The sequence below is a fragment of the Python bivittatus genome, unplaced genomic scaffold, assembly GCF_059951505.1.
Source record: "Python bivittatus isolate LINGU-HERP-01145 unplaced genomic scaffold, Pbiv_v1 ctg000000_np1212, whole genome shotgun sequence".
NCBI lineage: Eukaryota > Metazoa > Chordata > Lepidosauria > Squamata > Pythonidae > Python > Python bivittatus.
Genome location: NW_028277028.1, coordinates 4051848 through 4079369, shown reverse-complemented (window position 1 = coordinate 4079369; position 27522 = coordinate 4051848). Strand labels below are relative to the sequence as shown.

At 38.7% G+C, this 27522-nt stretch overlaps 1 protein-coding gene across 5 annotated transcripts in view; it reads left to right on the top strand.

The window, feature by feature from the left end:
- The first annotated feature begins 2878 nt into the window (after nucleotides 1–2878).
- SMIM19 (small integral membrane protein 19) overlaps nucleotides 2879–27522 on the top strand; it is a 42769-nt gene continuing 18125 nt past the window's right edge. Inside the window, exons 1-4 of one of the 5 annotated variants that reach the window (XM_088135400.1) lie at nucleotides 2879–3003; nucleotides 3457–3671; nucleotides 4075–4367; nucleotides 6210–6334. In XM_088135400.1, coding sequence (XP_087991526.1) covers nucleotides 4222–4367; nucleotides 6210–6334 — 271 coding nt within the window. In that variant the 5' untranslated portion in view covers nucleotides 2879–3003; nucleotides 3457–3671; nucleotides 4075–4221. Of the gene's footprint in view, nucleotides 3672–3692; nucleotides 3991–4074; nucleotides 4368–4470; nucleotides 4656–6209; nucleotides 6335–7906; nucleotides 10937–27522 lie in introns of those variants that run through there. The other 4 variants (XM_088135590.1, XM_088135472.1, XM_088135356.1 and 1 more) reach the window with 4 other exon arrangements.

Sequence of the window (27522 nt, the reverse complement as noted above, 5' to 3'; positions counted from 1 at the left end):
AGTGACTGTGGGTGGTATACAAATATTAAAACTACAGGTGAAACTCGAAAAATTAGAATATCGTGCAAATGTTCATTTATGTCAGTAAGGCAACTCAAAAGGTGAAACCAATATATGAGATAGACGCATTACATGCAAAGCGAGATATGTCAAGCCTTACTTTGGTATAATTGTGATGATTATGGCATACAGCTTATGAAAACCCCAAATTCACAATCTCAGAAAATTAGAATGTTACATGACATCAATAACACAAGGATTGGAAATAGAACAATATCGGACCTCTGCAAAGTATAAGCATGCATATGTACTCAGTACTTGGTTTGGGCCCCTTTTGCAGCAATGACTGCCGCAATGCAGCGTGGCATGGATGCTATCAGCCTGTGGCACTGCTGAGGTGTTATGGAAGACCAGGCTGCTTCAATAGCGGCCTTCAGCTCTGCTGCATTGTTTGGTCTCATGTCCCTCATCTTTCTCTTGGCAATGCCCCATAGATTCTCTATGGGGTTCAGGTCAGGCGAGTTTGCTGGCCAATCAAGCACAGTAATCCCATGGTCACTGAACCAGGTTTTGGTACTTTTGGCAGTGTGGGCAGGTGCCAAGTCCTGCTGGAAAATGAAGTGAGCATCCCCATAAAGCTCGTCCGCGGAAGGAAGCATGAAGTGCTCCAAAACCTCCTGGTAGACGGCTGTGTTGACCTGGACTTAATGAAGCACAGTGGCCCAACACCAGCAGATGACATGGCTCCCCAAATCAACACAGACTGTGGAAACTTCACACTGGACTTCAAGCATCGTGCATTGTGTGCCTCTCCATTCTTCCTCCAGACTCTGGGTCCTTGGTTCCCAAATGAGATGCAAAAGTTGCTCTCATCAGAAAAGAGGACTTTGGACCACTGGGCAACAGACCAGTTCTTTTTTTCTGTAGCCCAGGTAAGACGCTTCTGATGTTGTTTGTTGTTCAGGAGCAGCTTGACAAGAGGAATACGACATTTGAAGCCCATGTCCAGGATCTGTCTGTGTGTGGTGGCTCTTGATGCACTAACTCCAGCCTCAGTCCACTCCTCGTGAAAGTCCCCAACACTTTTGAATGGCCGTTTCCTGACAATCCTCTCCAGGCTGCGGTCATCCCTGCTGCTTGTGCACCTTTTTCTTCCACACTTTTCCCTTCCACATAACCTTCTATTGATGTGCTTGGATACAGCACTTTGGGAACATCCAACTCCTTTTGCAATTACCTTTTGGGGCTTTCCCTCCTTATGGAGGGTGTCAATGATGGTTTTCTGCACAACTGTCAGGTCAGCAGTCTTTCCCATGCTTGTGATTCCTACTGAACCAGCCTGAGAGACCATTTAAAGGCTCAGGAACCCTTTGGAGGTGTTACGGATTCATTAGCTGATTAGAGTGGGACACTTTGAGCCTAGAATATTGAACCATTTCACACTATTCTAATTTTCTGAGATTTTGAATTTGGGGTTTTCATAAGCTGTACACCATAATCATCACAATTATACCAATGTAAGGCTTGACATATCTCGCTTTGCATGTAATGTGTCTATCTCATATATTGGTTTCACCTTTTGAGTTGCCTTACTGACATAAATGAACATTTGCACGATATTCTAATTTTTCGAGTTTCACCTGTATACAGTGGTACCTTGGGTTACGATCTTAATCCGTTCCGTGACTCTGGTCGCAACCTGATTTGTTCGCAACCCGAAGCAAATTTTCCCATAAGGTTCAATTTAATTACCGTTAATCTGTTCCGGCGTCTGCGGACCACGTGTCAGGGGTGGAAAAACGGCCGTGGACCACGCGTCAGGGCGGAAAAACGGCTGCGGACCACGCGGCAGGGCGGAAAAACGGCCGCGGACCACACGGCTGGGGTGGAAAAATGGCTGTGGACCACGCGGCAGGGCGGAAAAACGGCCGTGGACCACTTGGCACGGGTGGGAAAATGGCCGCAGACCACGTGGAATGGGCGGAAAATGGCCGCAGACCATGTGGCACGGGTGGAAAAATGCCCGCGGACCACGTGGAATGGGCGGAAAATGGCTGCGGACCACGTGTCACAGCGGAAAATGGCCACAGATCCGGTTTGTAACCCGAGGTAAATTTTTGCGGCTGGAGCTGGTCGCAACACGAAAAGTTCGTTAGCAGAGGCATTCGTAACCCGAGGTACCACTGTATTAGTTAAAATACTGGCTCAAGCACATTTTTGGAGGAGATTCTCTCGTTCAGTCCCACTTTTCCATGGAAAAACCAAGGCTCTTGTTCCTTTTTTGTCCTCCCAAGCTTTTTGCCCACCAGTGAATTTCACATTCCAGTGGATTATGTCTACTTTCTTCAACTCTTTCATGCTTTTTTCCCCTGCTAAATGAATTACGTTAGGTTTATTGACCAATGGTTGACAGTTTCTTCTGCAAATTTAAGCAACCATGCTGCAACCACAATGTCATATCGCACCAATTGATTATGTCCACTGTGGGCAAAAACCTTTGGGACATGACATTTTCACATTAGTTGTGGTCAAAAAAGAAACAAGAGCCAAAACCAAATTTCATCCAACTGTGTTTATTGCTTGCCAAGATCTATTTATGATGGGCTTGGAAAAAGCTTAAAGTTAAACAAAGAATTCAGGACCGTAAGAAACCTACCAGCTCACATCTCACGTGCCCACCTTTCACCACTCCCAAATATACATTCCAAATATCTGTATTTCCCCACAGTGATGTTAAGAGGGAGATAATAACATTCTTTTCTAAGAGCAACAGTGTATCCACTCTGATATTGAAACCGAGATTATTATTCCTGTACTTCAGGATTGCCCAATCAATCATTCCTGGAGAGTGGAACTGATAACCCGAATGCAAATAACTGAGTTGGCACTAGAGAACAGCATGTTCTCGCAAAGGGCCAGCAGCTGCCTTGGCCGGCATGCCTCGTCTGCAGTGGGAGGAAGAAGATGGTGAAGGTCAGCTGGGGCCAGCGTGGGCCGGCAGGGGTAGGTGGCAACAGAATGAGGGCAACCAAAGGGGCAGAGATGGGGGGGAGATAGGGGAGTTGAAGCAGAGGCAAGTGTGGCAGAGGAGGAGAAGCGTGAGGTCCTCGCCTAACAATGGCGCAGTCCTTGCCTAATGACCACAACCAGGATTACCAGAACTGCCATCGCTAAATGGTGCGGTCACATATTTCACCTAACGACCGCTTCGCTTAGTGACCAAAAGCGAGGACTACCTGTATTGCTGTCACAAGCCACTGGACTTAATTGGAACTGACTGTAAAAACTGTAACTTATCATTTTTTTCAGTTACTGTACTCACATTCTGTTTTTTTGTTTTCTTTTCAATTTATATTAATGCATTTTGCTATTGTATTACTACCTGGACATGTTGCCCTAACATGTTATTTTAAGCTGCTGGTCTAAGGCTCCGATAAAGCTTATCTGTCTATCTAGGCCAGCGAGTCTCATCTCCAGCAATTTTAAGATGTCTGGTCTTCAACTCCCAGAATTCTTAGAGCGGCTGATCTGGGCAGCGGCGGCAACTACCGAGCAGATACGCCAAGGCAGAGCCAGGCTGTGTAGAGCCAGAAGGCTCCTGGGAGAGAAGGTCTGAGACCTCCAAGCTCAGATTCAGCCCCGCAGCTATACTATCTTCTCTACAATCCATGGTTTGTTTTTTTTCCTTTTTAGTAACAATACACAATAGCTTTTTAACAGCAAAATGTATGTAAGTATGAGCAATAAAGAACTCCTATAAACGTGGCAAAAGTTCTCCAAGATCCTTGGTTAAAAGGAGGTTTAAATTTCATCTCCAAATTCGCTACTGGCTTCCTTCCCAGTCCAAATCTGGCTTCCGCGTGCAGAACTTTTGCACTCCGTTCGGAGATTTTGCCCTCCGTTTTTCCGCAGGAAAGAACTGACACAGGAAAAGTCAACCCCTGCCTTCACTGCTGCGTCTCCGGGGGGAGGGGGCGGCGATTCGGATGGGTAAGAAAGAAAACGGTAACATCGGGTCGCGGTTGCGCAAGCCACCCTCCCCCCGCCATTGATCGGCTTTCGTTTCCCTCACAGGCGTCGTCGTCAAGTCAACCCGGAAGCTGAGAACTGCGTAGGAGTTTGCTCCTTGCTTTGTCTTCGATCTGGGAGCGCCTGAAGGATCTGAGATCACGTCTCGTTTCCTGTTTGGGGGACGGCGGTCTGCGCTTTCTTCTATTCCCCATGGCCGGTGCCCGGGCGCTGGGCGAAAGTGGCGGGGGTGGTGCAGCCGCCATGGACTATTCAGTACACGAGGCTTGGAATGAGGCCACCAACATTTACCTGCTGGCGGTGCTGGCCAGCTTGGCCCTCTTGGTGTACGCCCGCAGGTGGGAATCTCAACGGGAAGGAAGTGACTCCTATTTGTATATTGATTTAGAATACGTGAGCATCTCAGTTCGGTAGATCGGTATTATTTTCCTTCCGCTGTAGGTGCCGAGGCTGAGAGAAACCACACTCCCCTTTATGAACTGATTGTTGAATCCTGATTCAGAGATGCCGCTTCCTAATTCATCTTCGAGTGTTGGGATGTCTTTTCCTAGAGAGTCCCAGTTCTCAGCAGTGGAAAGTTGCGATATTGCCAAAGCTTCTGGCAATAATTGCTTACAAACTTTCAGGTTATATGGCTAGGCTTGCAAGTGCTGGTTGTTATTGCATCAGCAATTGGTTACCTCGGGATTTAGGTGCATGCTTCTGGGCTGACAGTTGCAAACTTTCTTGTCTGCTCTGGAAGTGCTACAAAACAGGAGCTTCTATGAATAGAATTTGATTTATTTATTTATTTGGTGATGGGGAGGGAGGATATCAGAGAGAAACGTGTTCTGTTTATAGACTATGCCCCTGCCTAATGTGAGAAAATTCCTGGTTCTGTCTCAGCACTTCACACCTCCCCATACACTAGTCAGCAACCCCTTCCTTTCAGTGCATTTTTATGAGGATGACTAAATGTTTATTGCTCATGACTAAGTCTGAGTCTAATTCAATGTAATAATTACAATTTCAATAATAATATAAAGAAAATGTTAGGCATCACTTGGCACAATTTACTGTCCAAATAAATGTTTATTATGAGTGTTGTGTTACTGTTTTCAACTCATTGTTGGATAGCTTTTGCTGCCTCAGAGTTCATAGAGTTTTGCAATTTCCCTTATTCTTTTTCAGTACTGTAGCTAATTATTACCTTTTCAATAAGTTAGGGAAAGTCTGGTTTAGCTAATATTGAAAACAAACTTAATACAAATAAAAAACACATTGTATTGCTATTGTGTTACAAAAATAAATGTCTTTGAGGGAAACAGTACATACCTTTATGAATAACAGTAACATAAAGGTTACCTGCTGGCGGTGCTGGCCAGCTTGGCCCTCTTGGTGTATGCCCACAGGTGGGAATAGAATGGTAAGGTGAAATTATAAGAAGTTATATATTGCTTTCAGCAGGGTTTTCAAAATATTTCATGCATCTTATCTTGCTGTAATCTAATAAAATCTAATTACTATTATTGATCCCTGAGTGTTAAGAGAAAGAATGAATTGTGCATGAATGACTTGTGACAATTTATGGGAGATCTGAGATTTGAGGTGGGGATTTCTTAGTTTACAAATTCATTTTCTGCAACACTTACTGCCTATTAGCTCTTCCTTTTGAGAAGCATCTATACTAGCTATCTGGGTACCAATCAAAGAAGCAGACACTGCACCTTCATGACCTTGCTGTAATTGCATAACCTTGCAGAACTGACGCTCAATTCAAAGGATCTGTATAAGTTGATATAGGTAATTTACACTGGCTTTCATGTCCTGAGTACAGCATCTAAACACTGAATCTATGCATTTCACATTTAGGTGAACGCACAGGCTCCTTCACAAGGCATAAATGTCTAGCAGTGGTCCTTGCATGAAGTATGGTATTAGAATGGAGCGAGCAAGAAGCCTTGCTACCATGTGACATTTAAACATTTATAGCCTAATTTCTGAAGTTATATCTTTTGGTGATTTTAAAGTTTGATTTCTTGGGAAATTGGCGATAATCTGTGTTATTTCTAATTGAAATCCAACTGTATTTCTATTTCTTTGCTGTAGAAATTAAGACAGGTTGCTAACTTCATTTACCAGTAAGGGAAACATATCTGCTTTTGTATTACTTACATTTTTCTTTTCCTTTTGGACTTCAGAAATAAGAGGAAGATTATGAGGATTTTTACATTACCTCCAACTATAGACATACCATCTGAACCAAACTTTTATGACAGTGTGAAAAAAGTCCGTCTTCGGCAGCAATTAGAGATGTATTCTATCGGTAAGTATAAATTATTGATTTTGATACTTTTAAGGTTTGGGTAAGCTATAGATCCCATTTTTTAAAAAAATGGAATTTGATGCTAAATATATATGATGAAATCCAAATTTGACTGTTGACATTAGCAGGGCTTGAAGTTACTAATACCCTGAACTTAAAAATATTTAATATGTCTCCAGGGTTGTGATTGTTATGCTCATCTACTTATAGAACTGTAATGTGTATGGATCATGCAGGTGATAAATCCTATTACGGACTGCAGGATTGTTAACGGGCTTGCCGTGCTAATGACCCTTGATTCATACGTGCATTTCTACATTTCATACTGGTCAGAAATGTATAATAGCACAGTTTATCCTTTACATGTTTGTCATGCTTCTCTTCCTTTGTATAGTCGGGGTAGTGTTCTTTCTTATTACATGGTCCTGAGAAAAAGTTGTTAAAATCACATTAGACAGAGAGATCTCTAGAAGATCTAAAGAAGATCTGTAGAACATAACTGAATTGGATACTATAAAATGCTGTAATGTCTAGTGCTCCAATTTAGGATCCTACTCATGTTCTTTTCTAGAATTTTCAATTTCTCCTTTATCTCTATCCCCAATAGTTAGCATTCTGTGCATGCTTAATCATTATTGGGCTCTCTTTGGGAATGTTTACTCCCTGAGACTTGTGGGTGGTGGTGGTGAAGTACTTGCAAAGCTGTTTATCTTTTGTGTCAGTTGTGCCATTTTGGCTACATAAGGAGTGAGACTCTGGGAATGAGATTGTTATTAGTGTATTCCTATTACAGCACAGAGTGAAATGATAGGTTTTCCAGACAAAGTTTTCTGTTCACTGTGATGGGAACAAAGGAGTGAGGTTTCTACAAAGCCAAGCCCTAATCAGTTAGTTGGATGTTTAACAGTGCCTCCATATAATGAAGGTCTAAAAATATTTTTTTAATATATACAGGGAGATTTAAGGATATAACCTGTTAATTTCACTTGATCAGTATGAGATAGTTTTGTCCATTTTCTGCCCACATTTAAGTATGTGAAAGCCGATTTTCAAACTCCAGTTTACAAAGTCAAAGCAGTTTGGAGTTTTTTTGTGTGTAAGTAGCTTTCCTTATTGGTTCTTAGAGTAGGTGTGCTTCCATTACATCTCTTTTCCCAAAACATAAAAAGACCCCATGTATATCCCTAGAGTCAATCCTGGTTAGTAGATTGAGGCCCCAGCTAAACAACATATTTCTTATTCTATAACTGCTGAACATGTTCTTAGGTTTACTGCTGCTACTATGATTTACAACAATTCAGTATCAGGCAAGAAAACTCTCATAGTGATTAAAAATGGACGTTTGGCAGTTGTGAGAAATGATTAATTTTGGTCCAAAATGTATTGTAAACTGCTAAACTTATACTTCAGTTTGTTACTTCAACCAACACAAGACTTTATCTTATAATAGATTTAGAGACCAATCCTATGTATGTTTACTTGGAGGTAAGCCCTACTGTGTGCAGTGTGGATTACTTTCTAGTAAGTACATTAGGATTGCCGCCTAATATTTAAATGCATTTATTTTTCTAGCAAGGAAATATGACCACCAGCAGCAACCACAGAAACAGACTGATAGTGTACAGCTTTTGGTGGAATGAAGTCTTGAATTTCTGAAGTCAAATGCTGAGGATGCCAGAGTATTGATGATAGTCACTTTCAATGCAACTTTAATGGTATATAGTATTTTTTAAAATGTGCAGTGATTACATGAAGTATGTCTTGATGATAGGCTTTATATTTATGTATTATTGTATAATGATTCTCTAAGATCTGAAAAATAAGGAAATCTATACTGGTCGTATTTCCTAATTTGTATCCCATATTCATTCCCAATAAAATTATGAGCTCAAAGGAGCACTGAGATGATCACTGCAGTTTCTGCAGTTGTTTCAAGTCTGCATTTCAAAAGGGACATAGGCACATGGCATTTGATGTGCCATAATGCTGCCAGTAATTCAACTACTTCTCTAAATGAACAGTGTCTCATATGGTAGGACTTTTAATAAACACTGAGCCCTCAATAAGGCAGATTTACTAAATTATAATGAGTAATTGAATATAGATAAAAAATTGAAAATTTAGGAAAAGAACTTCTGATCTGATACAAATTAGAGTAAGGAACAAACAATCCATTCTACTAGTTTGATGGGGACTTCATGAAACAAGAATACTTTTGCATTTGCCTACTTGTTTTTCTTTTTTTCTGTCTTCTGAATTCTGAAATCATAATTTCTTTCAGAAATCCTCATCTGATAAATGACTATAGTAGTCTGTAATACTTTATGAGGGGGACACAACTTGGCATTTTAGACTTAAAGGTGTAATGCCTAAAGAGGATTATATAAGTTGGAGTACAGATAACAGCACTATTTTTATCAGTGAAGACTAGACTTATAAAACATCCATCAGTAATGGATAATTATCAATTATTTGTTGATCTATCAAAAACATCAAGTAAAATTGACAGTAGATATATAAAATGACTAGATGCTTAAATATTTGAAGAATATTTGAATTGGGCATGTTTGAAAAGTTGAAGATTTGATTGTATTTTGAGATACATCCTTAAATATGGACAGTATTATTCTTCCAATAATAGACAACAAAAAAGCAAATTAATGTTGGCTATTGTTAAATGGCCAGTTCTGATACATTTGTCATACACCCATATATATCTCCTAATATGTGTTCTCAGTTTAAACTCTATTATGTCTCTGAATACAGCAAGAGTTCCTGAATTTTGCAACCGCTAATTCTGATTCTGAGATTCTTTGGGTGCAGCACTAAAGTAATTGTTCTAACTAAAGAGCTGTTGACCATTGGACAACAGAAAGAGTACAGTAACATAGCCTTTCATACTGGTTTGATCTGTACCATGTAATTATTTCTATGAGGATTTTTTCTGATATCCTTTTGTAGTGCAGTCCAGAGGGTTTAAATCTGAAGATAAGCTTCATACCTGAAATAGTGTAACCATAAAAGTTGCCTGTCAGACTACTAAGAAGTAATGCTCACATTTGTAGTTGCAAGAATTACCCCACACTTATACTAATGACTGTAATGTGTTAACTTTTTGAGCAGTATGAACAATGCTCATGCAGTAGAAATAGAAGACAAATGAGACAAACAAATTTCTCATAGTTGGCCTGATATGTATATCTTGGTAAGTTATGTGTTTGTTTTTCTAGTATAAGTGCAAACCATACTGGATTAAATGTTGGCTTTGAGTTATGTCAAAATACAGCCTGTATGTTGGAAGACAAGCTAAGTACATCTTTTTATGTTCTGTGTATGGTATATTTGGAAAGTAGAATCACTTTTCTTGTACTGTTAAATCTATTAAATACCACAATTAATGTTAGCTGTAAGTGTGCTCTTGTAAAATGTTTTGATGGCCCCTGTGTATAAAATATTTATTTTTTACAAAAGTAAAAAATATTTAAAATTGGATATGTGTGAAACTTATTTTTTCAGGACAGATATTGTTATGGAGAACTAATATGCATAACTTTATTTCATTACAAGGATTTTCTGTTGGAACATTCTGAGTTGATACATTAATAATTATTAGCTAGATATCTCATTCTGTGAAATATACATCCATTTCTTTACAAGTATTAAATAGTGACTTTTTTCTTTTACTGGACTTTCAAAAGTCTTTAGTTAGTGTACATACTTAATATCTGAAAAATTATGTTCAGTTTAACACTTTTATAACAAATGTGTTATATGCTTTCTCATATAACAAATTTGAAAAGCATCTGATGGACAATAGTTCAGTTCCCCCTGTAGGTACAGTATCCATTTCCACCATTTTTTCAGGAAAGAAATTCATATGAAGAATAAGAGAAGAAACAACTGGACTATTAAAGGAGCTGATGCTGGCAGTTCGATGAAAAGACTGCTGGGACAGTAAACCGTTAAGGCATGCTGTATTCTTGTGAGATGAAGGACAGTAGTTTTTGGCATGCCAAATAGCAACAACGTGGTCTTGGTTCTTTATGTTTAGTCTTTGGCTAAAAACTTGTTTTTTTACCAGTAGCTTGGGCCCTTTAATTCTAGAAGACAGCATTAAACCTATTGGAACAGAACTGGGGAAGAAAAATTCAAGCCCTATATTTTTCTCCAGGATTTGTTGCCATGTTGGGTTTTGAAAATGTCAAAAGAAAAATCCAGCACAGTATCTTGGATTCAGGTTTACTAAGGAATAAACATACAATTTTCAGTAATTTGTATGCAGGTTTGGCTAATAACAGCTTTGCCTCTGCCTCCTACCTTTCCCAAATCACATTGCTGAACTATTATAGAGCTTCTGTTAGTTCAACTTAATGCCCATTTCCTCAGTGCTAATGTCTGCCAGATATCAGAAGATACCTTTTGAACAAGCCATTTGTGGAACTGGTGAGGTTCAGATGGTGAACCATGTCCTCCTATTCTGTCCATTTTGATAAAAATGTTGATTCACTTGCTGATGAGTACAATTTAAGGTGCCAAACTTTTGTTAAATGCCTATTTACCATTACAAGTTTCGTTTTAAATTATAGGTTATATATTAGCTGTTTTATTCTGTGTGCTTGTCTATTTTTTCAGTGTTCAATGTTAGCAATAATATGTCAGAAATAAAAGGGGAAGTAGCAGATAAGAGTTTAACACACATTCCAGAATAACTCTTTAACAGTGGATAAAAGCTACTTTTATCTGAAATAATTTTAAACGTTTAAAAACAATACTTAAATTAGGGTTATTGTTAGTTTTGTCTCCTTTGGGGGGTGGAAGGAAGAGATGTTCTTGAACCCTGGATTTTGTTGCTTACAGTTACTGGTTTTACCCTGTAGGTGGATAACATTTTATATCTTAACAGTCTGTCCCATGTTCTTAAAACAAAGATTGTGTACCTGCTCCCACCACTTGCCTGTTTAAAGCACATCTGCTCCTTTTAGAAAGCATGGGAAAGAATGGTATTTGGTGACATTATTAAAGAATTGGATTCAAAATCAGAATTAAATTAAAATGGGGAAGTAATAACTTCTTGGAAAAATATTGACTGAAAGATGTGTGCAATTTCCATTGGAAACAATGGAAATTACTTGAAGCAACATAGGAAAAATGGCAGATCAAAACCATAATTAACATATTTGGACTCCACTGGGTACAAATAGGCAAGAAATAAGATATTGGAATCTTTGATATCCATTACATGGCCAACTGAATTTAATTTTGGGATTTAAGTATTCCAGTAACATATACAATTTATAGTCCTGACATTTTTGTTTTCTTTAATATGATTTTCATATATTTGGTTTTTATATCACAGAATGTCAGGGAGTAGAGTTTTGAAGCAATTCTGTATTAGAATTGGAGTTAAATGAGTAGTGACTGAATTCATTTGGCTTTGACAGCATGTTGTGTGGAGCTAGTCACTGCAGCATGTAAGCTCTGGTTTATTTAGTGTTGTGTAACCTTAGCAAACAGACCCATGGTTAATTAAATTGTAATTAACTGAAAGGACTGACATACTACAGATTCACCTTTTCTCTCAGGTCCTTATTGCTCACTCTAATAGTGAGCTTGGGGAGCTTAGGCTTTTACTTTGGGAGCAGAATGGGGCAATGTATAAAGAAAAATTTTTCAGGGTACAAGTAGGAATCCTGAAATATGTTGGGATTTTTCTCTTCCCAAATTATATAGCCATTAAACGGGAAAGAAAGCTGTACAGTGTTATCTGTACTGAAAACATCGCTCCCCCCACCAACGGGGACGAGCTGGCGGGTGCATCTGTGCGTTGAGGACGTCTGTTATCCTCCTCCCAGGTTCTCTAAGCGGGGCTGCAAGAAACGGCTATTTCTTCAGGTCCGAAACGTTTTGAAAGGAGACTCGCAGGCTGGGTCAAAGAAACCCCCAGCAGCTCAACTTCACTGTTGCAACTCCGTGACCCTTTGCGCCAAGCCTCCAGCTAGAGGTTGTCCCCTATTTCTCCGGGCAGAGGATTGCGGGCACCGGCGTCCAGGCTCGGGATTGTAGGCAGCCCTTTCTCGCGCGCTCGATCGGTGCTCGTTCTCTTGCCGAGAGGTAGAAAAATGCGCTTAGGGCAGCCTTTTGGAATACTGCATTATCGTCGGTTAAAGGTTGGGCTAAAGGGGATTTGGATTCTCTTCGCTCTCCCGCTTCCGTTTCTCCAATCTCTTATTTATGCGACTTAGAGCTGTAGGAAACTTCAACCGCTTGAATGGCCCCTTTACCCCTCTCGGCTAATTCCATCATTCAACTGCAGCCTTGTAGGTAGAGAGGTCGCATTTTATACAACTGAAAAGAAAAATAAATCTAGGATGTCCGAGAATAGGAACCTGCGTTTGCTTTTGCTTCTTGGGGACGTGCTGATGCGACCTTAAAATCCTCGATTTCTTAACCAATTTCTGGGGTCAGGCCTTCCGCTTTGCGGTAGGAAAAGCCAAAACCGGAAGTCCGGCCTGTGCTCCTTCTAGATCTCCGTAGTGTTCGCGCCTCCTTCCTCCACTTCCGTTGGGCGTTTTATTTATTTATTTCTTCGTTTGATGTGCATCCGGGTCCTGCCGGCGTGCTTGGCGGCTGTTGCGGAGAGCGGGTAGGCGAGGCGCCGGGTGCAGCGAGCGCGTGGCTGGAGGGTGAGTAAATAGAACTGGCCGGCTGGCCGGGCGCGCGGAGCGGCTTTTGCGTTTGCGCCTTCGCCACGCCGCTCGGAGGAGGAGGCGGACGGTTTGCCCTGGGAATTAGAGTCGCTCTTCGTCCTGGTCGCGGTGACCTGAAGTCCTGCGGGTGGCGACCGGTCTGTTGTCTACAGGCATTTGCCCACATTCCGCTTTCTCTACGGGCCCCGCTTTCTTCTGTCCTCGTGCCCGATGGCGGTTACCTGTGCGAGCGCTAGGTAGAAAGAGGTGAAAGCAAGCCCAGATTCCTCTGGAAGGGAGGGGACTTGCTTGCTGCGTCTCCAAACCCGTGAAGTGTCTTCAGAGTGTCAGGCTGCAGCCAGTATTGCGGGAAGGTTATTGGGTGCAGCTAGGATTACGGTAGTAGAGAAGCGCTGTGGAAAAGCAGGTGCTGAATCGATCGAAGGTGCCTTTCGGCTTCATCCACTCAGGTGATGACAAAAAAGGGAAGTGGGGAAGTAGGGCTTACTCCTGTGTTGAAGCGAGCGCATTTTCCAGCCAGTTCCTTCCCTTTCCAGGGGGGAGTCAGAACTTTCTGTTAACTGCTCTATTGTTTGGTTTGCTGTTAAACATGTATACCTAGTGCTTTTGTCATCTTACTTCTTAGTTCACTTTATGTGCAGCTTATAGATCGCCTGATCTTGTGGCTTTAGTGTAATCTGGGCCTTAAGCAATTAGCCCTCACGACTCGGTGTGAGGAATCACATGATCGCTCCGTACTCCTGCTTTAAGTGAATAGCAGAGAAAAGAGAGAATGGAAAATTAAGAGACAAAAGATGCACCCTTCTAGCCAAAAGTGAAATTGCTGTTGTAAAGTGGATGTAAAGTGGGGTTCCGAATGGATATTTCTAACATTTAGTGCCTTTATACTAGATGTTCCCCCTCCAAGAATGGCAGTTTTACTTTTAAGTTAGACTTCCTTTGGAATAAGCACGCCTTAAATGCTTTCATTGGGATTTAAATTTCGGATTGTGAGCAAAATTGCTGCTTATTTTTTCATTCTCTGTAAGGTAGTCTGCTTGCCTGTTATGAATGGACACCTAATCTTACACAACAAACCAGAAAGTCAGCATGCCTGAACCATTCTTCACTTTCTCAGCTAAAAGAGAAGTTGGACTTTTTTTTTTTTTACAGACCTTTTAGTCATAGAATGCTACCTCTATTGGTTGGACATAGGCATGTTGTTAATCTCATGCACGAGGGCTAACCACATGACTTTCATAAAGCAAAATAGCATTGGGAACTGAATCAAACTGAGACTTTGGTGTGAGGAGAGAGGTTTTGTCCTGTTATAGTCTGTTCAGAAGAGTTGGAACACCAATTGTTTGGGGTGGGATGATTCGTTTGCTAGCAGATACTTTCAGTGCGAACATAAAGCAAAATGACATTCACCTAAAGTAAAATAGTTGAGATTAATGGTTTGTTAAAATATATTATCAAATATATTATAAAAAAAAAGTATTTAACAGAAACTTAATAACATACAAGCAAGGGGAGCCAAAAGCATCTGAAGAACATGCACTATAGAGGAGCATGAACAAATTGCCTCTCTTCAAATTGTTAGAGCAGTCACATCTTTTGCAAGGTTCTTTTGAAGATGCCTTCTCCAAAAGCAGCTTCTTGCCATCTCCTCATGCATGGTTTGTTTTTCATGCATTGGGAAACAGTTGGGAACAAAGTTTCAAAGCAGATACAAAAGGCTCGCAAAAAAGAAACAGCAGCTATAGTGATAACTTTGTAGAGAAGTGCTTTGTTCTTGCATTTAAACATTTCAGAGCACCTCTTTCAGATGCTTTACACAGTGCTAATGCAAGTAACAAAGGCAGCCATCTACATCTGTTTCAGTGATTAAATATTATTATTACAACAACCTGAACCCATAATCAAAGCATGAAAATAACTGTACAGGGAAGCGGTAGCTTTTACAGAATTTCAGGGATTGTCTTTCCTTGGGATGGCAATAACCTCACATTCCCAGGGGTAGCTTTGAAGATACATGGCTTTGTTATCAATATATGGCCTATATTTAGTTTTGAAGGACTTGTATACCTCTTGGATACTTTCATGTTCCCCCTTCCTTCTTTCTTGGGGCTGAGGACAAGATATCTGCCACTTTGCTATCTATCCTCATAGTTTGGAATTGCTGTTTGGAGCTCTTGCAGTATATTTTATCTTTAATCATCTGGAATAATTTGATGTCTGTCAACAACCCTCACCTCTAATTTTAGACTATTTATGGACTAAATGACAACTATTAGTCTCAACACAAATTTTTGAGGAGATCATTCTTCCTATTGTTTTCCATTGTGAACACTGACCATTTAATCACATTCTCTGCTTTTTGTTGTTGTAATAGTAATACTTGTCATTCCATTTGCATTTTATTCATTTGTACATGAAGGTGCATTTTCCTTTGAACATACATGTGGATGAATGAACTGGTTTGTATCTATTGTCTTCAGTGCTAAATGAAGAGCACCTCAGAGTGCATCTGGATATATGCGTGTCTATTTTGAGATGCAGTCTGAGGTGTTCTCCATTTAGTAGAAACCAGAATCTTGATGTAGAAATGTATTTCCATTCTACTGGCACATTTCTGCAAACCTGTTATCCTATGCTGGCTTCTTGTATGTTTGACTTAATAGTCTAGAACTTATAGTTTGGGAAATATTTTTTGTTGTTTAAAATAAGTTTTCTATAGCTAGTTGGAGTTATTACATGTATCACCCCTCAGTTAAGGTGTTGGTGATGGATTATGGAAGTCCGAGTTCAGTAGAAATGGGGACTATCAAGACAAGAAAGGCATGTTTAAACCATATTAGAATTTTTAACTTTACAAAAAGAATTATTCTTGATTATTTAACAACTTCTATACTTTCATTCCTTTTCAATGTAATGAAAGTGGTGTAACTAATCAGCTATGTTGAAACAGTCCATAGTTTATTTTCTTTATTTATTCAATTTATATGGATGCCTGTCTTAAATATATGATTCTGGGCTGCTAAAAATGAAGAAAACAAGATAAAAACTTTATAACCAAATCATAAGTAACATATACAGCAGCTAAGGTAAAAACCAATCAACACTGTTAACATAACCACATTATGAGCTCAACCACATACCTAGGGCCCCAGGCTTCATAACCAAACCAGGACTTCAAGGCCTTAAGGAAAGCTAGTAGAGTTGAGACAAAACTCATCTCTAGGGGATTGATGTTCCAGAGAGTGGGCCCCAGGACAGAAAAGACTCTTCTTGAATCATCTTCTTCATCCAGCCGGATGATTAGTTGACTAGTATGTAAGGATTCCTTTTTAAAAAAATCTTTTCTTTTACTCTTATTTTTTTCTTTCTTGTTTGCATAGTTTTCTTTATTTCTGTGTAGTAAAGTAATAAAAAAAAGTTTTCTAATCTTCAGGTGATCTTCATTTTTGTTGGATAAGAAATTCTCAGTGGACAAAGTAAAATACTTTTCTAAAACTTTGAAGCAGATTTTATAGTTGTATTTCTTTTGATGAATATGAGAGACTGATCATTATTTTCTTGGAAGGCTGCCTTGTACTGTTAAAAGGATGTTATGACATCTGAATGTAAGCAAATGCTATATAATTATCTAAAATCTGCGAAGAACAAGTTTTTGGGTCAAGGTTTTGCCCATGTATGACTGTTTCACAATTCCAGTTTCTTTAAAAAATTAGTAATTGGGCTCAGAGAGCAAACAAAACAATGTTAAAGAGTTGAATATTTTATTTAAGGGTTAACCTATATTTTACCTTAATGTATAAGGACAGTAAGGGGATGCGGTGGCGCAGCAGCTTAATGACGCTGAAAGTTCCCGCCAGAAATGGTCGAAACTTCAGGGGTTCGAGCCCAGCCTTCGCGTTAGCAGGGTGAGCTCCTGTTTCCTCCCCAGTTCCTGTCAACCCAACAGTTCGAAAACTCACGTGAGTAGATAAATGGCTACTTCCACTCGGGTGGGAGGAAAAATGCTGGCGGCGCCTTGCAAAAGGAGACAGGAGCAGTTGCCGGTAGCGCGGAACCCGCGCATGCCCGAAAAAGGTGCGAAGCAACGGAAACCCCGCCTCCTGCACTCGCCAGCTGGGCTCTGCTCTAGGAAGAAGGCACTGGCAAACCACTTCTGAAACACCTTGCCTTGAAAACTGCAAGGACTCGTCCAAAGCAGTCACTGCAGAGTTGGTAACGACTGAGTGCAGATTTTTTTTTTTTTTAAAAAAAGGACAATACAAATTATGGTACAATATAATGCAATAAAACTAAAAACCAATCTGCAACCAAAAGATAAATCAGAGACATAAAAACCAGTAAATCAGGCTATGCATTTAGTGGTAGTTCTCTCAAAAATTTTTGGGCATTAGTTATCTGCTGTGTATTTCAAGGCCCTGTCATTAATATAGTGCATTTTTCATTCATTTCTACAAGCAAATTAAAAACAGCTACAAGTAAATAAAAATGTAATTGCTATATTAAGAATGTCTTTTTGGCAGCATACTGGGTAAAAGTATTTTAAATCAGACCACTTGAAATATTGGAATGGTTGCACATTTTGCACACCTGGATTAAATATGTTGGATTTTTAGATCATGCCTTTTAGTTTAGTTTATTGGATTTTATATACATGTTTGTGGTGATTTCAGTAAAAATGAAAGCATTATTCATTGAATGTTAGCCTTATGCTATTGCTTGGTTCCACTAAATAGCTTATTATAATATCCCTTAATGACTTTTTCCCCGTTTCATGATGTGATCTCTACGTCCTGTAGAATATGATGCATGTTCCTTAACTCCACAGTCATACTTCCATAAACATACTGGAGTGTATCCAGTCCATTTGCTCCCTATTTATAGAACACAGGCTTCTCTTTGGCAAGAAACTAGGGCGGTTTACCCTTTAACAATATAGTAGAACTACTCCAAAGCATGCAACACTAGTATAGTGACCACCAAGTCTTTAGGAAGATAATCTAACAGCAAGCAAATATATTCTCTATTTTAAAAAGAGTGATTCTTCTGGGAAACCATGCATTTGTTGACAGATTTACAATCTAATTTATTCTAAGAATATGGAGTTGTTGAATAAAATGTGTGCGATATTTGGAAGATATGGGATATGTTCAGTGAACCAGAAATTCCGAAGGGCAGGTAAGGGCAGCCAATGAGGTTCTTCTATATGTACCAAATCTGCTCTGCAAGAACATACGAAACACATAAGAACAGAAGAAGAATCTTGGTAGATCATATCAAAGAGCCATCTAATCTAGCAGCCTGGATTTTCACAAGGCCCAAATTCTGGGAAATTTGAAAGCAGAACATGAAAATAATTATTAGGGCTGTACAAAGTATTCCAAAAAGATGCTTCCCAGAGCATGTCAGCATCAGCAAAATAGCCTTCTTCAAAGTGTTAAAGCCACCACATCATTTGGAAGAGTCATGTGGCTACTTCAAAAGCTGTTCCTGATTGTTTATATGTGCATGAGTAGACACAGACAATACTGCTGCTAGGATTGTCAGTGAAGGGAAGCAGTTGGCCATTCACAGACAGACAGGGACAGCCTTTGAAGCAATCATGCAAATCTTCCTAAGGACAGTACTACTTTAACACTTTGAGAGGGCGTGTCTCACCCTAATTTGGTTTGGAAAGCATTATTACTCCCCAGCAATTGTTATTCATTGGTATATACTTAATCTAAATATGGAAATGTCATATAGTTTTGGTAAATCTATATTGTATAATTTTTATATCTTTGATAAAGTGAACTAAATTAGTAGTTATCATTAATCTTGTGTGAAGAAATATTCCGTTTGTTTGGTAGCAGATGCAAGATAATCTGTTTCATTAAATAATGAGAAAAGAAAACATTTTTTAAAATCTCGGATTAAGGTTAAGGAATACCACATTTTATAAAACTGAGTAGAGATGTTACAAGCTGTAAATAACTTGGCTTTTCTTTATGGGATATTTGTCCAAATCACTTGATACTTTGCTTGATATTTTCTGTATTTTCCAATTCTATAGTATGAACTGGAATTACTAGAAAATTGCAGCATATTATAAAGCAATTCAGGTGTGCAGGATTCAGAGCTGAAGTGGGAATTGGTGTATCAGATCTGGATTGAGCACACTCACTGTATCTGTCACCTTAAAGGAGTTGTGCCTTTTCTTGGACTTGCCTGCTACCCATGCAGGCTCAGGAAACCTCCAAAACTCAAATGTGTATTTTCTTGAGCCTGATCCGGTACCACACAACTCTACAAAGCAACCCTATCATACATTTATTTAGGAGGATTATAATAATATGTAATTCAACTTGCAGGTTTCCTCATTATTCCTATTATGGAGAATGTTTTCTTTTTTCTACTCTTGCACATTGAGTTGATATATTTTTGAGCTATTCAACGTGAACCCAAAGATCTCTTTCCTATTTAGTCACTGCTACTTAAATTCCCATCATTGAATAAAGAATGTACAATTTATTTGAATGAAATTTAATTACTTGACACTTAACTTGAAACTCTTTTGCTATTCTTTTACCTATTTGTACATTTTATAGAAAATACTTGGAACTGTCCACATGGATTTATACCACCTTAAACTTAGCCATCTTACTTTTCACTTACAAATCCAGATTGTGGAGTTCTTGGTGCTCTCTGAGCTTGGTTATTTCATTACCCAGCTAGGTAACATCATCACCACAAGTGAGTGCAGGGTTTGCTGCCTGTTTATATATATTAACTTGCCCTGCTAGCAAACAATCAAGCTCAAAGAGCACCAAGAACTCCACAAGTCAACCCTGAGCTACATATATTCTCTTCTGTTAAATCCAGATTGCATTATTGCTCATTGAATAAATTGATTATGTGCCATCAAGTCAGTGTCAACTCTTAGGAATCACATCAGTAGATTTTCTCCATGATGATTTGTCCCTAATCTGGCCTTTCAGGTCTTCCAACAATGTGCTCATTGCCACTGTAATTGAGTTCATCCACCTTGCTGCTGGTTATCCTCTTCTCTTTTCTTCCACCATTCCAATAATTAGAGCCTTTTGCTAGCTTTCCAGAGAGCTAGGTCTTTGCAAAATGTGTCTGAAGTAGGATTATTTGAACCTGTTCATTTGTGCCTTGAGTTAGAATTCTGCGTTGGTTTGTTTGATGATCCATTTGTTTGTTTTCTTGCCTGTCCATGGTATTCTCAGGAGTCTTCTCCAACATCAAAGTTCAAAGGCATCAATAATCTTCCTATCCTGCTTCTTCAAAGTCCAACTTTCACTTCCATAGAGTGTCACAGGAAATACCATGGCTTGCACTGTTCTGATCTTTGTAAGTATAGACACATCATGGCATCTGAATATCTTTTCCAAGGCCTTTGTAACTGCTCTACTAACAGCATATTTCTGGACTGCTTGTTCCATTACTATTAATGGTTGATCCTAAAAGGTAGAAGCTATCTACCAATTCAGTATCTTCATTGTCAATTCTGAGTCTGGTTGTTTGGTCATTAGTTTGGTCTTCTTTATATTTAATTTTAGACACATTTTTTCACTGGGCTCCATGACTTTTATTACTGGAGCGTCATTTAATAAATCTCTCAATAAAAACCCTTGGAGAATCTCATTGATGGCTTTAGTCAAGTCTCTTTATTTTGGTCATTGACCAGCAAAATAAACTTTTTAAAAATAGGATTACAGCTGTCCATTAAAATAATAATGTATATATTATTAAAAATGACTAAACATTTTTAATCACTAACACAAGCTTTAAAATCATGATATCAACACACTTAAAATTATAAGTTTAAGATTTTAAACATGAGAGTGAATATAGTGAAAATAATGTTTAGGTGATAACATAGAATAAAAAAAATAGCTAACACAAAATATAAGATCATATCACTAAAATGCATAAATAAATTATGTATAATGTTAATACTGTGTCTAAAGGGAGGATAATGGTATAGTATAGGTTTGATTATGACTTAAAGACTAAAGTACTAAAGAGATCATTTGCACTACAGGTAATCCTCACGCTGCATAACTCATAGCTGCATATCTGCATCATTGATGGCTTTATTCATTGTGAGATCTGTCTGTTTTATTAATTTATCCTTTCAATTATGGCGGCTAATATTTGCTAACTATTGTCAATAACTCATCCTTTCACAGATATGTGTACAGTTATAATATTTTGGTGGTGAGGTAGTAGGACTTCTGTTTGTAGATACAAAGCTGATTGGTTATCTTATTTGTGCTTGATAAGTCATATTTTTATTATTTTTTATTATCAGTTATCAGATCATGTAGTTGTGATTTCTTTGCAGTGTTTTAATGTGGAGAACGTTTTCAGAGATAAGCATATTTTGGTTAAAAGATAATTTTACATTTTATTTTTTTTAGAACTATTGCTGGGTGGATGCCATCTGGATTCTGCAATTCCTTATTTTTACTGGACTTAGTTTTTCCAGTGCTGTTTCTGAAACAAATCACTTCATGCATGGTATCTATTCATCTTTCCTCTTTGTTCTGTAATGGTCCAATTCTCTCACCAAGTTCCTATTTCTGACATTTAAATAAACCTTTAAAATTGTTTTAATGCTCCTAGCAATACACTCCTCAATTTTTTTCTTGCTTTATCATCAACTTTAATTTGTTTTTCCAGTTTGTGCTCCTTGTTTGCCTCATTTGGGCAACAGTTCCATTATTTGGAAAAAGCCTTCTTGCCTTTTATGGCTTCCTTAATTCTACTTACTAACAAAACTGGCATCTTCTTGGACTTCTTGGGACTTTTTCCAATCTGTGGTGCACACTTTTGCTGAGCTTCTGTTGTTGAGATTTTAAATAGCTTCTAAGAATCTTGAAGAGATTTGATTTTTCTGGTTTTCTGTTTTAGCTTACATTTTAACCTTATTTTTGAGAAGGTTCATTGCTTTGAAATCAGATGTAACTGTGTCCTCCATATTTTGCCATCTTTGCTTAGATTATGCTTCTGTATGTGTCTGCAAATTTTCAGTGTTAAAAAAGAATCAGCTGCTCTGTACATAAATATGAGGAATTATTCTATTGCAAGGATAGACAGTCTGGTGCTCTTCATGTATGTTGAACTATGGTCTCGTTGAAGCTGGAACCATTGTGCTGGCAATGCCTTGTGAGTTTAGTTCAAAGGATCTGCAGAGCATGAGGCTGCTTATGCTGCTTCCCTCCCCCCAAGAATCTTGCCCATTTTAATTTCTTATCAAGAATTCTTCTTGAAACAAGGTTTAAAAATGGACCCTATGGTAACAGTATTGCATGACTTTGGAAGCCATAATGCATATGTTTTTTTTTTGTCCATCCTACTGGGGTTTATGTATAGAAGTAGAATTTATTGCTCCAGTGCTAATAGCATCTAATTTTCATGTACCCTCTTTTCTAATAGTGTTAAAGCTGTTATAGAAAAAATTGATTTTTGGTGACTGTGAAGATTAAGTTGAATTCCCACAATTATTTTGGATTTAGAATTCATCGAGCTGGGCTATATGTTGGCTTTGTCTGTAACCACAATATTTGTTTTATTATGCCATATATGGAAGTTTGTTGACCGAAGTTAATATAGTTCTAGTCAGGCAGCATGCAAGTTTAATAAATTGTCATTATTATTGTTATCATCATGAGTGTTGAGTTTTCATACCTTTTTACTTATGTAACAGGGAAAAAGGCATATTGTTTTATATAGTATGATAAAATATTGTTTTATGCACTTTTAATGTGCTGGCTTTTAACAGTTCAAGTACAGCAGTTACAGAAATGTTGATCTGGTACACTTAACTGTATCTTGATTGGTTGCTTACAGTGAAGATGATTATAGTTCATTAGATTTATTATGCTGTTTCTCATGATTTTACAAAGTCCCCATCTAATTAGTAATATTATTTACTAATATTTAATTTAATAATGTAATTTAATTTAATAATTAGTAAGTGATAATTATTTAACAACAACCATGTCCTGTTAAATTATTTAAATCTGAAATATATTTTTCAAATATTGAAAACAGGGTCAATGCCTCTTTGTGTACAGTAGCTATTCATATTTAGTGATGTGTTTTCTTATGCAGGTATAAAAGTATATGTGTACATCCAATATTAAAATCAATGCAAATAGGGCTTCTATTACTGTGCAGTGATCTAAATTTGGAAGGGAAACATGGAGGGATGTGTTTGTTACAACTGTTGGCAGCTTGTTAAAGAAACTCATCTTTTTTTGGCAGATCCAAGAAAACAATAGATTTAAGGAGATGCCAATGGAAGTGATGTTTTTGCCCGTGTGTTCTCTGAATATTTTTTCCACTTCAGATTTGAATAATAAGTTACAAACTTTAAAATTTAGATCTAAAGTCTTTTAACATGTGACATATTTTAACCATGTTAAAATGGTTAACAAAGTAGAATAAAAACTTTAATAGTCCTAGTGAAACTCCTATAAAGTTTATACATTACACAATTCATCATGTCAGGCAGATTCCACTCTCCCTTTTCCCCTTAACCTGTCTGCCTTAACTGCAAAGAAAGCAACCCAATGTCTCACAAACTAGTTGGTATTTGTAAGAGGAAATTTAATTTACTTTCAGCATTCCAATTTTTCATATCATCATGGAATGAAAATAATGATCCTATATTTAGCATACAATCAGCATTCCAATATGTAATGTGCCAGTTCTTTTACTTCTCACGATGCCTTGGAAGACCTCAGAATCTTTCCAAAGGTTTTCTGAAGCAGTGTGGGAACAGGGTGCACTGTTTGGAGAATGGTGTGAGTGGCCTTGGGAAGAAGGACTTGCGCAGCCAGCAGCTGCCTCACATAAGGCAAGCTGGGTGTGCTTTGTCAGCAAGAGGAAGCCGGTGAAAGTCAGCTGGGCACCGCAGGGCCTGCGGAGTGCAGGGCTTTGCGCTGTGTGCTGGGTTGGCTGGCTGTGGTGTGGGGCTTGAGGCAGCACTCAGCAGTGGTGCTGGCTGTGCTGGAACTGAAGTAGAGGCCTGGGGGCAGTGGCAGCTGGCTGAGACTGCTGAAGGCCCAGGTCCTCTAATTCAATCCCAGTGCTGCTGCTGCCGCCGCCAAAGAATACCACTGTGCAGGGCAGCCGGTGGCCAAAAGGGCAGAGGGAGGGTAAGATAGCCAGGTGGAGGGAGTTCAAGCAAAGTCAAGCGCAGCAGGGCAGGAGAAGCATGAGGTACTTGCCTAACAGTGCTGTCCTGGCCTAACAATTGCAACTGGGAATACTGGAACTGCCGTCGCTAAGCAGTGCAGTCACATAATGTTTCACCTAATGACCACATTGTTTAGCAATGGAAGTTCTGGTCCCAACTGTAGTCGTAAGTTGAGGACTACCTGTAATTTTCTTGGCAGTAGAATAAAGTTGCTGGTCATTGCTGCCTTCTGGGTTGTTTTTTTTTAATTTTCCTGCACATAAATTAGTAACAATATGGGTTATAATTCTGTAAATAAGCATATGAGCTCCATTTATGCAATTCACATATAATAGTGCACAGAAGAGTGAGCTGTGAACTAGATCGTGGCTCTGTAATGTCAAGATTACATTAAAGTATTCTTCTATGTTCCTGGAAAGATGCATATCTGAGGCGATTGAACAAAGTATATAAATGTTTATGCTAAGCCACCTGGTAGCAGCTACTGAAGTAATCAATTGTTACTTAGTACTGCTACTTAAGATTTTCAGAGAGAATGATCTGCTATGGGGACAAACTGTTGACTGAAATGTCACTAGTGTTTTCCCTAAAATAGCAGTTGCTGTGGACTTCTGACCAAGAGTGTAGGGTGTCAGTTTTGAGATCCTGTGTAAGAAGGATGCATGTTGTTAAGGGTTCCATGTCATAGTATTTATAGAGCTTGTCTCACATGTCTTTCTGTGAATAAAACAGCTGTGAAGAGCTTCAGTCAGCTTACAGTAACATAACAGTAACAACAAATAAGTTATGCAGTAGCACAAGAATGCTGCAGTGTTCAATCTTGCTAACTATATAAATGCATAACATTCACATTTTTGCTGTATCTGTAATTCCAGCCAACACTATACAAGCATACTTGTATACAACCCAAAGCCAAGATTTTGGAAAAACCTGGTTTCCCGTGAATGAGGTAAAGGCTGTGAAACACAGTCTGTTATGTTGACTTGGCTACTCTTACTTCTGTGGTTGACTAAGAGAAAATGAAAAACTTATTTTGTCTTAACTGGGGCTCCTGCATTGTTGCATTTTTGTTCTTGATGTACAAATCTTGGCTTGTTTGGGAATATCAAGTGAGGATCCTTGGTTTGGGCAATACAATCAACTTTAAGTTCTGGCTGATTTAATGTATCGTGCTAGTGGGGAGAGTCAAACAGGTCCAGATTGGCAATACATATCAGCATGCAGTTTGCTCCTGGTAACCCAAGATTATCTCCTAATTTGTTTGCATGGAAGCCTGGCCATTATGTTGAACATCATAATCAGCTGTAATGATTTCTTGAATGCGGGTAACAAAGGGAAAAGATGAACACCAGCCTATATTATGAGGTTGCATAAAATGTTTAAGCGTGTAGCTTTTTATATATACTTGGATTGATTGAATTTTTATGGAGAGGAAGTACATAGTTTTGTATGTTTGAATGTTATGTGCTTCTGTAACCTCAGTAAGAGTAAACTTTTCTCTTTGTTAAACATTTTTAATCAACTATCCACAGAGTTCATGGTAGTAATTTTAAGAATTAGACATTCTTGAGACCCAGTAAGAAGTAATGAATATAATTTTGCTTTGGAAAAATTTTAATTCAAATCATTTTTTGGTTTCATCTACCTAGATGCTATTCTGTAGGGCCCTGTAAAATAGATATGGAAATTCAAAACTTTTAATTTTGGGCTTGAAGTGTAATTAACAAACATAGTATCCCTGAGTTCTAAAAAGTATGATGTGTAACCATGGAAAGTATACATTTCTGATCACCATGCTTGCCCCCACCACTGCCTTTTTTTGCTAAGCTTTGTAATTTCTCAGCCACATCCCACATGTTTATTTATTTAAACAACATATAAACTGTCTTTTGGGTTAAACCCTATAAAGACAGCATAGAATACAGTTAAAGCAAAGAAATTGGTGATCATAAAATAGATGTCTCTGAATCTATCTGAAAGAGAAATTATAATAGATGGCCATCAATATTATTTTTGAAAGGTCTGTTTAATGCCAAACGTGAAAATTATTTTGATCTGAGAATTGGGACGTACCATGGATACCATGATCGATGGTATTGAATGCCACTGAGAGGTCAAGAAGAGCAAGGATGGATGTACTACCCTCATCCTGCTCTCACCAGAGGTCATTCAAGAGCGCAATCAATGCCATTTCAGTCCTAAACCCCGGCCTGAACCCTCACTGAAAGGGGTCCAGATAATCTGCTTCAACCAGAGTCTTCTGCAACTGCCACACTACCACTCTCTCCACCACCTTCCCTAAAAAAGGGGGAGGTTGGAAACTGGACAAAAACTGTCCAGGTTAGTTGGGTCAAGAGATGACCCCTTGAGGGGCTGTACCACCTCCTCAAGAGTTGGCAGAACCACCCCCTCTCTCAAAGAGGAATTAAACACCACCCAGACCTAATCACGCGTTCCCTCCTGTGCAACGTTAACAAGCCAGGAGGGGTACAGATCTAACATACAAGTGGCTGAGGTAGCATCTGTGAGGGCCCTGTCCACTTCCTCAGGCTCAACGGGCTCAAACTCCCCCCAGATAGCCAAGCCAGATTAAGCCCCTGTAACCTCCACCGCAAGGGCATGTTCCAACATAGAGCGAATGCAAGTGATTTTATCTGCTAGATGTCTGGCATATTCCTCACAGTGACCCTGTAGGTGAACTTCAGTATTATTCCCTCGTAGGAGGGACCAAGTCACTCGGAAAAGGGTCGCTGGACAACTTTCTGCAGATGCAATAAGGGCAGAGAAATAATTATGTTTCGCTGCCCTTACTGCCACAAGGTAGGCCCTAATAGTGGCTCTAGCTTGTGTTCAGTCGTCTTCGCTCCTTGTCTTCCGCCAGCAGCGCTCTAGGTATCTCTTAGGCCTTTTGTTTTAGCTGGAACTTTGATGTATTCTTATTAATTGTGAGACTAAAATTTTAGTGGTATAATTGTGCAAATTAGTGAAAACAAAATCTGTTTCTTATATTATCTTAAACTAATACATTTATCATACCATTGGTGGTTTTAGATTGAAGCCCATGTCAAATTCAAGAAGTGTTAACTCTGGGAAGATACATCCTTTTATCTGTTTGATTAAGTGGGTTTTACTTTTCTTTGACAGATTCTCTAGACATCATTCTTTGCTTATTAAATATTTTAATGATAAACTTGAACTATTTTGGAAAACTCCAACTTGAACATCTTTACATAAGAGGGTAACTACTTTCTCTTTTGTGTGTTTAATTTTAT